The 12,825-nt window shown below is 39.2% G+C and overlaps 2 protein-coding genes across 2 annotated transcripts in view; both read right to left on the bottom strand.

The window, feature by feature from the left end:
• Positions 1-12,825, bottom strand: part of LOC117984626 (leucine-rich repeat-containing protein 40-like) — a 210,114-nt gene that overhangs the window by 56,083 nt on the left and 141,206 nt on the right. The gene's annotated exons all lie outside the window — the stretch shown is intronic.
• Positions 1-12,825, bottom strand: part of ed (echinoid) — a 39,430-nt gene that overhangs the window by 9,164 nt on the left and 17,441 nt on the right. Inside the window, exons 2-4 of the mRNA XM_034970967.2 lie at positions 3,509-3,695; positions 2,582-2,842; positions 1,969-2,165 (exon numbers count right to left, since the gene is read on the bottom strand). Coding sequence (XP_034826858.1) covers positions 1,969-2,165; positions 2,582-2,842; positions 3,509-3,695 — 645 coding nt within the window. The remainder of the gene's footprint in view (positions 1-1,968; positions 2,166-2,581; positions 2,843-3,508; positions 3,696-12,825) is intronic.

Below are 12,825 nucleotides of genomic sequence, written 5' to 3'. Positions count from 1 at the left end.
TAAAAACTGTACCTACCTAAAATAAAGTAAACAATTTTTTCATTCAAAGTTTAGAATAGCAAATTAGGATGACCTCCCTGGCGCAGTGGTGAGCGCTGTGGTCTTAATAGTGGGAGGTCCCGGGTTCGATTCCTGGCAGGGGTTTGGAATTTTATAATTTCTTAATTTCTGGTCTGGTCTGGTGGGAGGCTTCGGCCGTGGCTAGTTACCACCCTACCGGCAAAGCCGTGCCGCCAAGCGATTTAGCGTTCCGGCACGATGCTCTGTAGAAACCAAAGGGGCATGGGTTTATTAAAAACTGCCATACCCCTTCCAGGTTAGCCCGCTATCACCTTAGACTGCATCATCACTTACCACCAGGTGAGATTGCAGTCAAGGGCTAACTTGTATCTGAATTTAAAAAAAAAAACAAAAGGATAGCGTAGTACGTAGTAGGTACAGGCCGTGAAGTGAAATGAGAAGTTTTGTCCGCGCTCCATTTGCGGCGAGGAAAGCAAATACCTCACAAAGACTCCTTCAGAAAAGCCACGGTTAAAGAAATGCAAGCCTTTTATATATTTATAGCTATGTGGGCCTGTGCGGTTCACTCATTCGACTTGATGACTTTGCCTTGATGATGTATGTGGTCTTAAATCCTAGGAAATAATTATTTATTATCTTGTCTGTCTGTTCGTTACCTATGCGTGAACGAAGGTTTCTGATATTAGTAACATCAACGTACAAATAGATACGTGGCGCGCGAGTCTAAAGGTATGATTCCGAACCACGCTGCACGCAGCAGTGCTGCCGCAACAGTGCTATCGCGGCACTACTGGTCCCCATACAATCACTATAAGCTTATATGAGATTACATTCCGAGCTAGGCAGCAATGTCGCGGCAGCAATGTAGCGGAACATTGCTGCCTATATGATTATGATGGAAAAGAAAACGCCCATTCGTCAAAGGGTTTTTGGCCAAAGTACATCCATCAATAAAATTAATGAAAGGCATTAGGACTGAGATCACAGATCAAGAAACAAGCACTATTTCGGACATAGAACTCGGAGGAACTTTTATAAACCTTTTTATTTATGTATTTGTTTTCTCAGTAAGAATTATTGCAATACCTAAGTACATCGCCAAGATTGTCATTAGGAGCGGAATTAATTGAGTGTCTTAATTACGCCGAAGTGTTACGCACAAACCGTTACGAGCAATATTTCAGTCATTAAATAAGTTTGTATTCATAACATTGGTGGATGAATACGGATTGAATATTCTTGATTGGTGAGCTGAAACGTTACGCACGCAGAAGCAACGTAGATTGTTTGGTAAGACTGCGTAATAAATTGTGATTATAATTTGTACCTAGGTACCTAAAGCGAACCACACATTTAAAAACTGGCGTTAAAGAGAATGTTATTAGAAAGTGGTTCTAAACAGCTATCGATTTATAGACGGGCTTAATTAGTGGAACCATAAACTTAAAACACACAACTCGTGATCGAAAGTGTCTAATGTGGCTACTAGAAGTTGTACTTTGTACAAGAAACTATGAATACGTGTTTATAAGAGCCAAGGAGTAACCTACTCATAATTTTCTTTTTTAAATCTAAATATATAAAAAGAACTGACTGACTGACTGACTGATCTATCAACGCACAGCTCAAACTACTGGACGGATCTGGCTGAAATTTGGCATGCAGATAGCTATTATGACGTAGGCATCCGCTAAGAAAGGATTTTTGAAAATTCGATCCCTAAGGGGGTGAAGTAGGGGTTTGAGATTTGTGTAGTCCACGCGGACGAAGTCGCGAGCATAAGCTAGTTCTATTACAAGCTAGCCCTTGACTGCGAACTCATCTGGTGTTAACTCTTCAACTCAAATCCAGCCCACAGAACATTATGTATTTGTTCTTTCACAGAGTTTTGGATATAGCCTCACTTATGCGAAAAATACCTTTTTCTCAAAGCAAATATTCACTTACAGTTAACGCTTAGCCCCACGGTTGCTTCCAGCTGCTGTCCTTCACGCATCGCGCGGTTTCGCACAACGCAACGAAAAGTGGCACCATCGTCGTCCCGATTCGGTTCTAGAGTTAGTATTGCTACTGTGGGTTCCACGCGCGTCTTCCCAACCACCATCACCGCCTCCATAGGATGTATGGATCCATCGCGATACCACCTGATGAGAGAAACGGAACTGGTGAAGACTTTACGCTTTGTTTTACCATGATTAAAATAGTCGACATGAAGCAAGGTATACCAGTGAGGTCTTAATTATTTTATGTACTCAGACGCCTTATTCCTAAATCAATGTGATTGTCTGTACATAAAACTTGGAGACAGCAAAGCAACTCTTTTTCTACGTCTCCAAGGGATTTTAAGCAAATTCAAAAATTTAGGCGCAATGTCGTGCATCGCTTATAATATGCTGTGTACTAAGTTTGTTCTGCGACATATATCTGCATCAGCAGTAGCAGCCAGTTTAAATAGGTATATTTTGGTTGCTTTACCCAGTAAGGAGTGATTACTATTATAGGCACCTACATATTATGTAAGTACATACTATAACACTCAGATTCGTCTGACGCAACTTACTGTATCGTAGGGCTAGGTGACCCGCCCGTACTTGAGCAAGTCAAGTTGAGTTGTCTGCCTTCTTGTGCTTGCGTCTGCGTCCCTGTGTTCAACACTGGAGGCTGCGGCTGCGTCAGCACCACAAGATTGTGTCCTTGCGAGTGCAGAGTGCGGCCCGACCCTCCCGCCTTGACCCGGCACTCGAACCGACCGTTGTCCCGCTCGTACGTGACATTCGACACCATTAAGTCGAAGCGACCTTCCGATGGTGCGTACAGGATCCTGCAAAAATGGGAATGATATCGTAAGTTCTGAAGTTACTCAAATATACTGTAGTAGGGCACTGCACGCACAATAGACGAAAACGTAAGTGCGGAAACCTGCCCAGATAGAAGAAAGAAAGAAGATACTGTAGAAGTTTATCCTTTTTGCAGATTATAGTGCTGGAGGCGAATGTTAGAAGTCTCAATGAGGTTCCGTGCTGAACTCGAACACACATGGAATTGTTTAATGTTTTCGTACGTGCGAGATTGACACGCCATGCCAGTAAACAGGTCCAAAAAGATTTTCTTCTTCACAGGAAAAAAAAAGGTGTTTTGATTAAATTTCCTTTGCGCAGTGAGCGAACAGCGTGAGCGCTGTGGTCTAATAAGTGGGACATCCCGGGAATTGAAATTCCTGGCAGGGGCAACTTGGGAATTTGTAAATTTCTAAACTGAACTGGTAGTAGACTACGGCTGTGGCTAATTAGGCTTAGGACCGTACCGACAAAGCCGTGCCGCCAAGCGATTTGGCGTTACGGTACGATGCCGTGTAGAAACCGATAAGGGGTTTTGGGTTTAATAATACCAAGTTAGCCCGCTTCCATCGTAGACTGCATAACCGTTTACAACCAGATGAGATTGCGATTAAGGGCTAATTTGTGAAGGGGAAAACAAAACTACTTACTGGTAATTGGTTTCCAAGGGGAGGTTGCCAATAGCGACGTTGTCGTGGCCCGAAGCGGTGCTCCTCACCCAGTAGTAGGTGAGCGACTCTCCAGGCAGAGGGTCCAGCGCGAACCGGCACTGCATCGTTACGTCGTCACCCTCGCGCGCGTCGTGTTGCTCATCCTCGCTCCAGACGTGACCAATTACTGAAACAACAGACATTTTCAATTAAAACATCTTTAGACGCCTGAATTGAAGGGTAACTCAGATATTTTTTCAGAAAACCTTTAGCTGACTCATGCTTTTACCTGTAGCATTTGCCGACGCAATTGAAAGCAGCGCAGCAGAGAGCTATGATACATTATTAAATTAAAATCCCCCGCCGCGCTGAGTTCGTGTTTGTTTGGGCTAATCTGAGTTAACTACTGAACGGTTTTTCATACGATTTTCACCAATAGAAAGAGGGATTAAGTATCTAAGGAGGTTATATTATAGGCTATATAAAATATTTAGGCTATTGTGATAAAGATATCCCATCTGAGAGCTTCCGTGACGTGTGCTGCGTAAATAATCACACGAAAACAATATGTTGTGGAATAGTTCTTCTCAAGCTACCCGTGCGAAGCCGGGGCAGGTCGACTAAACTATAAAATATAAATATATCACGCGGACGAAGTCGCGGGCAAAAGCTTGTTTGTAATAAGTTATGGATCCACACGACTAGTAGGTAGGTAGTAGTTTCTTTGCGTGGTAAAATATTTTGTCATGCATGTCCTAATACCACGTAGGTACAGTACTCAATAGCTGTTTGCAATGTACGGCTTCGCAGTTATTTTATTTATGTGTCAACTGCGAATTAGATTGTTTTAGTTTTACTAGACCATAAAATGTTATCAAAAAGGTTATCTAGCTTAAGCACTAGATCTTCCGTGGTCCGGTCAACTGTACCATGGATAAAAAAAAATTCCATAGTCCGGTTAACCATGGATAATTTCTTTTATCCATAGTCCGGTTGACCGGACAACTGAACCGGACTACGGGTAAAACATCATAGTTACCTATAGATATGTAGGCACCAGGTTTTACTGTAATCCTTGATCTGCTTATATGTATTACTTATGGCAGTGATGTTTTTGTGTAGGCTTTTTACCCGACTACGGCAAAGCCAAAAGGAACTAGGAAGGGTTATGATTTTAGGAGTCTATGTACCTATGTATGTATTTTTGCAATAGTTTTCCTATCGGTAGAGACAGTAGAGTTCGCTTCGCACACGGCCGCAAGACCCTCAAGAGAACCATTTTCTCGGTACCAAAAATGGAATAACCGGAGATGAATTCTGAAAATTGACACGCGCATCGGACGCACCGTAAAAACGAGTTCACGTCAGCGCCGAACTCTGCTGAGACTATCAGCTTTTCTTCGATCCGCCAGATGCGACCGATATATACTTATGTAACAAATAACAATCCTAGTGTCACAAGTCACAATAATTTTCCGGAGTTTAGGTACTGAAAAATGCTGCGTGCGATTTCATGCGGGCTGTCTTTTAGTAAGTAATCAAATGTTATGTTTTTTAACCTATACACTACTTAACTTCTTCCTAAATTAAAACGTACTTATTAAACAATTCACCATCTGGTAAATGTTTTCGTTTTAATAGATAGCACAAATGCAGATCTTAGGATAATAATTCTAAATCTACGTCGGTAGGTAGTTCTCATGCATGTTGATTTTACTCCTTCCATTTTTTTGGTATCAAAATTTATACCTACAGGTTTGGTCACAAAGTTAGCATGTAACCCCTGTAGGATTTAAACCAAACAACAAAAAACAAAAATACCACTCTCTATTTTATGTAGGCAATTGTAAGTTGTAAAGTGCCTATAGGTAAGCTAATAGGTATCAAACTTTTACCAGTTAGGTATCAAAAATTATTTTTTGTTTGGTTGTACCTATTTCATTTACTTACAGATTTTATTTTTTAAGAAAACGTACAAAAACGTAATAACAAAGTTCGTAAAAGATAAGTAGAACATTTTAGGTAGCAATTTTGTTATAAGTTTGACATTTCAATTAAGCTGCCCGGTGGTCTTTACAATTTTGAAACGGTGATCGCATAAGTACCTACCGAATAAACCCAAGATCTAAAAAAGTCGCACACAGAGAGAGAGATGTTGATATGAACAAAATATCTGCATCATCTCTGATATCAGCATTTCTTCGATACGATGATTCGGCCGAAACAGACATTTTCAGTATCTATTGAAATATATATGCAATTGTACCTATGGAGTAGATGTTGACTCTTGCGCCTTCCCCGGGTCTTGCGGTTTGTCTCTTATTATGCCAGTACAATATTGTAGTCTTTCATTATGTGGTCACCTTTAGGTGAACTGACGTGGGACCTCGCTTTTCTCACATCGTTACCTACTTTGGTAGCTTGCATAACCCTTTTGCGTTTTAGATTCACACGTTAAAAAATATTTTTCTACTAAACCTTAAGTATGTCATTCGTCGCTTCTTCGCAAACGAGTGTCTAACAATGCGAGAATTGAAAATACCGTAAGGCCGCTTCAGACTTCATCCCCAGAACTCCTTGAAGACATTCAAGTTTCTCGTGTATATCCTTCTTTCGGATTAATCAAATCAAATCAAATGGTTTATTCAAAAAAGGTAATAAATTATACTTTTTGATAGTCGGTTGTTGCATTTGTAAGATGATAATATAGTGGTGATAATTTTAACGCGAACTTAAAACTAAAGCTACGAGGGTATACAGTCTATACAGATATAAAACCCTCCCATGTACTTTTTAGTTTTTAATCCCTTCTAAATGTTCTGAGCCTGAGCATCAGTCTGGTGCTGGCTCTACATCTCTGTTTCCAGGTTTTGACTGTTCTTCCTCTTATTGTAAACCGACTTGACAGGCTGGAAGTAGTAACTTAGTAGGTAATACGAAGCGACTGCCATCCACAACCGGATTAACAAGTAGTACAGCGTGACCGACGGCTTATCGAAGGTATCGTACTTACTCTCAGAGGCACTGAGGAATGGTAAAGGTATTACACGACACCCACCCAGTTACCGACTTGGGGTAACATTGCTAGCCAGCACAAACGACTCATGTGCACATAATAATATTATCAGCGCAATTTCAAGTGCAACCAGGCGACACACCCTAGGTACCCTCTAAAAGTATAAATCTTATTATTTGAACTAATAGAGCCTCAGGTGTCGTAGATACTATATTTATCTGATATTTATCTTCAATCTATGGCCTCAGGCCCTAACTACCGAATTCACGTTTTCTTAATTTCATTTTTGAGGTTTGTTAATTAATGTCAAAAAGCGGCCAAGTGCAAGTCAGACTCGCGCACTGAGGGTTGCGTACTACAACCGTACTTCATCGACATTTTGCACGATAAATCAAAAACCATTCTGCTTAAAAATAAATAAAATTCTGTTTTAGAATGTACAAGTAAAGCCCTTTCATATGATACCCCACTTGGTAACGGTACATTTTCATTTTTCATTATTTTTTCTTGTGATGTAGGTAACCACAAATTCACTGTTTTCAGATTTTTTCCCCTCATGTCTGCTATAAGACCTACCTTCCTGCCAAAGTGCATGATTCTAGATCAACGAGACAGACAGATAACAAAGCGATCCTATAAGGGTTCCGTTTTTCCTTTTGAGGTACGGAACCTTAAAAACAGTCACGTAGGCATGGACATAAGCCAGATTATTATGATACGTTTTGTTTTACATTTCAGTGTGGGCAGCCTTTAAGGCGCTTGTAAAATCAGTAGATAGGTAGGTATTCGGCCGAGGCTCTTGATTATTTTACCAAAGTTTAAACAGAAAGGTTATCGGTGTTAGGTGTATCGATATAAACCACGGAACAGAAAGATAAACAAATCACGGCATATAGGGCCCATGATAACATAAGTAGAATTGGTGGCAACGCAACGGAACGTTAGATGCGCGTCGTGGCGGTCAATGACACGAGGTCGCGTGCGCAGCCTGCCGTGGCGACAGACTTGCCCGATGCGATGCTAACACGGTACACCATAGTCGGCGCCATAGGTGACATCTTTCTCTACAAACTACTTAGTAGGTACTTAATGATCATTTTTAGGGTTCCGTATTTCCAGAGAAAAAAGGAACCCTAATAGGATTATTTTGTTGTCTGTCAGTCAAGTGTCATCATGGGAATGAAAACCTGTAAGGTTACTTCCTGTTGACCTAGGGTCTAGACCTAGAATCATGAAAGGTAGGTAGCAATGTTTTATAGTTATAGCACAAGTAGGCAAAGGGTAACAGCCGAAAAACGTGAATTTGTGGTTACATCACAAAAAAGTTTTATTTCTTATATGTATACTTACGTCTACCCTGGTACGGAACCCTTCGTGTATTGTGTGAGTCTGACTCGCATGTACTTGATAGGTTTTTTTTAAGAGTAGATAGGGTCAGCTCTGCTCCAGTGCATGCACTGGGAGCTGACCCTGAAGCTGAGCTGTGCATGTACAAGTATGATCATCTCATCATCATCACAATATTCGGTTAGTATTCGGTATTCGGCCCATTCGACCTATTTTTTGAGATTCGGCCGAATACCAAATCCATAAAGACAGTGAAAAGAAATAATTAAAAAATAGTAAATTAATCATATCACTTTTAATAATGAATGTATCCTTACATTCTTAGCCCGACAAAGAGTAATTATTCGCTTATATCACACATAGGTACCTACACAAAATTTAACGACCTCGTTGGCCCGTGGTGAGTACCGTGGTCTTATTAGATGTCCCGGGTTCAATTTCCGGCAGGGTAATTTTGGAATTTTATAATTTCTAAATTTTAATTTCTCTGGTCTGGATTAGTGGGAGGCTTCGGCCGTGACTAGTTACCGCCCTACCGGCAAAAGCCGTGCCGCCAAGCGATTAAGCATTCCGGTACGATGCCGTGGAGAAAAGCTTTGTGACCGAGGGCCAATTAGAGACCAGGCAAATTTTCGAACGTGCGCTAAAAGGCCGGATAGTTCGACCGAATATTCGGCTATTCAGCCACGCTTCTGGCCGAATATTCAGTGTTCGGCCCGAGGCCGAAATAGTATTCTTCGCAACACATATATTTATTATTTATTTAAGTCTGTTCACAGAATGAAAAGGATTTGCCCACAGTCTACCACGCTGGGCAAGTGCGGATTGGCAGACTTCACACACCTTTGAGAATTATGGAGAACCCTCAGGCATGCAGGTTTTCTCACGATGTTTTGCTACGCCGTTAAAGCAAGTGATAATCCGAACCCGAAAAACTAGACGTGCGTGACGAGTGCGCAGTGAATAGTGATAGCCTAGTGGTAGGTATACCAATACCTATTACCTACCTACACATCAGCGCTAATATATTAACGAATCCTACTCCCAGAATATAGACCGTGCCTACTGACCTTCCCCATCTACTCACTAATTAAATAGCTTTGACTTTTCAAAAGATTTACTAAAATTTAATTCATTTGTACTAGTTGTGTAAAATTCTAATATTTTGCCTTAGTTTTCCCAGACAAGACCGGCTCGGATTTTGACTATTAGATATTCTCTACAGAATTCAATCCATAGCTTTAACTGTTGAGCTGATTAACTATTAAGGATTGGTCTTTGAGCTGAATAAGGTTGGTGGTAAGCAGACTAATCCTTACTCTATTTAGTTGAGTACGTATGGACCGCTTTATGTATCAAAATGTAAAACTTCGAGTTTCCGTCACACAGAATGTGCCTTTGTTCTTAGTTAACACCGGCTCACACGTGCTCCGGGTGACAATGAGGGAGCCAGAGACCGTTACAAGTGGCTCCGAGCGAGAGCGTGGGAGCATGCGGGAGCCCTCACAATGTCTCGGATTGCAGCAGAGTACATTGAATATAGCTGCGTCGTCGTCGAGCAAAACGCTCGCTGGCATGCAGATACTATTCTACTCTTTATTCAAAAGAAATCTTAATTTATAATATGTAAAACACAAAAATGTTTCTACCAGTGTCCGTTATAGACTAAAGGCACCATCAAACTGTTTCCAAAACCAGTTTCATTAAAAAGGCAATAATGAGAAGATGGTTTTAGAGTGTTTTTAGCGTAGTAGCACACAGGGTATCCGCTAGTATCAAATAAAAAAAAATCTTATTCATTATCATTATAGGCATCAATGGACAGTAGGGAAAGCACAAAGACTTTGTGCTTTGTCCTCAGAGTGGCCACTTCTGAAACGTGATTTTTAGGGTTCCGTAGCTGAATGGCAAAAAACGGAACCCTTAGATATATTCGTCATGTCTGTCTGTCTGTCTGTCCGTCCGTATGTCACAGCCACTTTTCTCCGAAACTAAAAGATACTGTTGAAACTTGGTAAGTACATAGATGTATTCTGTGAACCGCATTAAGATTTTTACACAAAAATAAAAAAATCAATAAATTTTGGGGTTCCACATACTTAGAACTGAAACTCAATTTTTTTTTATCAAACCCATTTTATGTGTGCGGTATCTATGGATAGGTTTTCAAAAATGATATTTCTTTGCGCGAGAGACACCCCCAAAGTGGTAAAATGTGTGTGTGTTTCCCCGTAAAATAAGAGAATGATTAAACTAAAAAAAAATATGATGTACATTACCATGCAAACTTCCACCGAAAATTGGTTTGAACGAGATCTAGTAAGTAGTTTTTGATTTATCGTGCAAATGTCGATAAAATACGATTGTACTTCGGAACCCTCAGTGCGCGAGTCTGATTCGCACTTGGCCGGTTTTTTTAATTCTTATATTGGAACTAAACTAATACTTTTAAACACGGCTTCATCACTTAAAAACAGGTTCTAAATGTTTATTATTGGTTTTGTTACTAATCCAAGAGTTGTAATTTAAAAAAAACCGGCCAAGTACGAGTCAGGCTCGCGCAATGAGGGTTCCGTACTGCAGTCTTATTTTTTCTACATTTTGCACGATAATTCAAAAACTATGATGCATAAAAATAAATAAAAATCTGTTTTAGAATGCACAGGTGAAGACCTTTCATATGATACCCCACTTGATATAGTTATCTTACTATGAAATTGAAAATACTAATTATTAGTTTATGACCACAATTTAATTTTTTTTGTGTGATATAACCACAAATTCACGGTTTTCAGATTATTCCCCTAATACCAGCTATAAGACCCACCTACCTACCAAATTTCATGATTCTAGGTCAACGGGAAGTACCCTGTAGGTTTCTTGACGGACCGACAGACAGACAGACAGAAAAAAACCCAGTCTGCTAATAAATAGTGTGACGTTGTAAATTTTGAACTACTAACTAGCGTTTCGTTTTTAATTAAAATCTATTTTGTTCAAAGTATGTTGGTGCCACCTAGCATCAAGGTGCAGAACTACGCGTGGGTCGATGTTCAGAGTTCATTCGAGCCACAATAGATGGCGTTTGCTTCGTTGTCAATTGTCGTAAAAATAAAACAAAATAATTAAATAAAACCATAATATCATTTGTTTATTGTTAAGTCATTAACAAAACGGTTCTTATAATATATCCTTAGGTTCCGCAAATATTCAAAAATGAATTGGCTTCATGATCAAACTAAATGAGAGCGGCCACACTCGGGTTGCGTCTGGCAACACCGATTGGTGAGATTTAGAATTTTTCTGGAGTCAACATGTGAAGACGAATTTTTTCGTTCCAGGAAAATCTCACTCTTTTTCGCCCATGGCTTCGCCTGGGAAAATACAATTGTTATAAATTTAGTCATCCTAACGTATTTCAATGTTTCATCAATTATGTTCCAGTTATTTTACCTTCCCAAATAAATGAGGATAATGGGTTGTGGGTGGACTCCTGAAAACCATTGGTGGCCAGGAGTTCAATAGGGTTTCCGTTTGCGTTTTCCGTTTGCGTTTCCGTTTTTAGTTTTCGGTTTTCGTATTTATTTCTTTTGCACATTCACGTTGGCAACTTAATTCTATGGATAAGACTTGGTGAAAATCTTTGTAATGAAACATTTCGGTTGTGAAGAATCAAGTTAAATCGAGTTTTGGGAGCTTGGCCGATGCCGTCCAGCTACCTTGCAGTCTTCGCACCTACAAGTAAGCAAATGTTTGTATCCTGGAACAGTTTAGTGAACCTTCTTAGTGTATGTGTACAGTAAGAACCCTGTCTTTACTACTGAGCTTTATTTTGAAACAATTTTATGAAATTTACTGTGTCATTGTCTATTCCATGCCAATGGCATCTTAAATTTAAAACATAGATTTTATGTACTATCTACCTAAGGCATTCTAATGTATCTAAATTAAGTCTTGGCATTAAGCTAGAATAACTAAGCATTATTAGCCATCACTATGTATTAAGCGACCCCGGTAAAAGTTACATTAAAAACAATTTTGCCTAACATCTAGCAAATTTCATTTATAACACCTCATATACATTACAAGGGAGTCGACGGCTAGCTTCTATTCTTTACTAGGTAGATAGATCAAGTAAGTAAAATTATTTTTTTTTTCCTCTAATCTTCGTAAGGTGGTAGATTATTCCGTATCCGGGTATATTTCCATTCCGCCCAATTTACCACCCTTACAAATGGCGCCCGAACGTTTTTTTATATAGTTATTTCAGTATATTTTGAGAAATTTTGTGAATTTTATGAAATGTACTCCGCTGATTGTACAATTTTCTAAATAGTGACACATTGCAAAGAGCACTAAGCTGTTTTTTATGGTTAACTAACTAAATAATAACTAATAGTTAGAAATTTTGTTTGATAGTTTAAGTAATTTTCTGAGTATAGTCCAACAGTGGTTTTTTCTTATTTAATTAACACATTATAAATGGTGCTTATGCCGTTTAATTATGTTATCGACTTACCTTGGAGGTGTATAAGTGAATGTTTGCCTTCAGTTTAGTAATAAACATTGCTTAACTGAGTTGTTGTTGGGTATTGCTTTCAATAGTAAGTACATCTTATGTTTGAAAATTCCGGTAACGTAGTATAATTAAAGTTTTGAAACGCTATGTGCCGTTAACTAGTTACACACATACATTTATAAATACTAAGAGTTACAACTTGTGAAACTAAATATATAAACTATATTCAGAGATTACATTAAGTTCAAGTATGAAGTTATGAACAATTTTTTTTCAGTGACTTGATACTTCATTATTTTGTTGAAATTTTGTTTAGAGCTGTGTTAAGGTTATGATAAAAGCTACTTCACACACAAAACATGTTAAGTTTAAGTGAATGCTGGTAGTTTAAAGTGACATTTAGAAACAGATTTTGTTGTATTTTAGGTTATGTAT

This window comes from Maniola hyperantus, chromosome 8 (assembly GCF_902806685.2).
Source record: "Maniola hyperantus chromosome 8, iAphHyp1.2, whole genome shotgun sequence".
In the NCBI taxonomy this organism is placed as follows: domain Eukaryota; kingdom Metazoa; phylum Arthropoda; class Insecta; order Lepidoptera; family Nymphalidae; genus Maniola; species Maniola hyperantus.
Note: the sequence above shows the minus strand (reverse complement) of the source record. Positions and strands in the feature narration are given on the sequence as shown.